The sequence below is a fragment of the Aptenodytes forsteri genome, unplaced genomic scaffold (genome assembly GCF_000699145.1).
Source record: "Aptenodytes forsteri isolate BGI_AS27 unplaced genomic scaffold, ASM69914v1 Scaffold53, whole genome shotgun sequence".
In the NCBI taxonomy this organism is placed as follows: Eukaryota; Metazoa; Chordata; class Aves; order Sphenisciformes; family Spheniscidae; genus Aptenodytes; species Aptenodytes forsteri.
The window spans coordinates 8,710,919-8,711,461 of record NW_008795909.1 but is presented as its reverse complement, the minus strand read 5'-3'; the positions used below and the strand labels follow the sequence as shown (position 1 = coordinate 8,711,461).

The 543-nt window shown below is 65.9% G+C and overlaps 1 protein-coding gene across 1 annotated transcript in view; it reads right to left on the bottom strand.

The window, feature by feature from the left end:
- Positions 1-531, bottom strand: part of CAMK1 (calcium/calmodulin dependent protein kinase I) — a gene marked incomplete at its 3' end in the record, with an annotated part of 1,540 nt that extends 1,009 nt beyond the window's left edge. The window contains exons 1-3 of the mRNA XM_009284537.1: positions 437-531; positions 229-367; positions 9-135 (exon numbers count right to left, since the gene is read on the bottom strand). Coding sequence (XP_009282812.1) covers positions 9-135; positions 229-367; positions 437-531 — 361 coding nt within the window. The remainder of the gene's footprint in view (positions 1-8; positions 136-228; positions 368-436) is intronic.
- Positions 532-543: the final 12 nt, after the last annotated feature.

The following is a 543-nucleotide window of genomic DNA, read 5'->3' as shown; positions in this document are numbered from 1 at the left end:
GTGCTCACCCACGTAGCCGGGGGTGCCGCAAGCTGTGGACATGACGCTGCCGCAGCCCTCGATCTTCGAGAGCCCAAAGTCACTGATCATGATCTTGGAGTCCTCGTCCAGGCTGTAATAGAGCAGGTTCTCGGGCTGCGGGGACGGGGGGGTCACAGAGGGGTGACGCCGGGGTCCCCTCCCCGTCACTGTGACGGGGGGCTGTGTGTCGTCCCCCCTGCCGCTCACCTTCAGGTCACGGTGGACGATGCCCATGTCGTGCAGGTACTTGACGGCATCGAGGATCTGCCGGATCAGGGTGCTGGCGTCCCGCTCGGTGTAGAAACCCTTCTCCACGATGCGGTCGAAGAGCTCCCCCCCCGAGACCCTGCGGGGACAGGCAGCGCCGGTCAGCACGGCCTCCCTGGACCCCCCGGACCCTCCTGACGTCACTCACAGCTGCATGATGAGGTAGAGGTGGGTGCCGCTCTCGTAGATGTCATCCAAGGCCACGATGTTGGGGTGCTTGATCCTGCGGGGGGGGGGAGGCATGGGGGGGTGAGG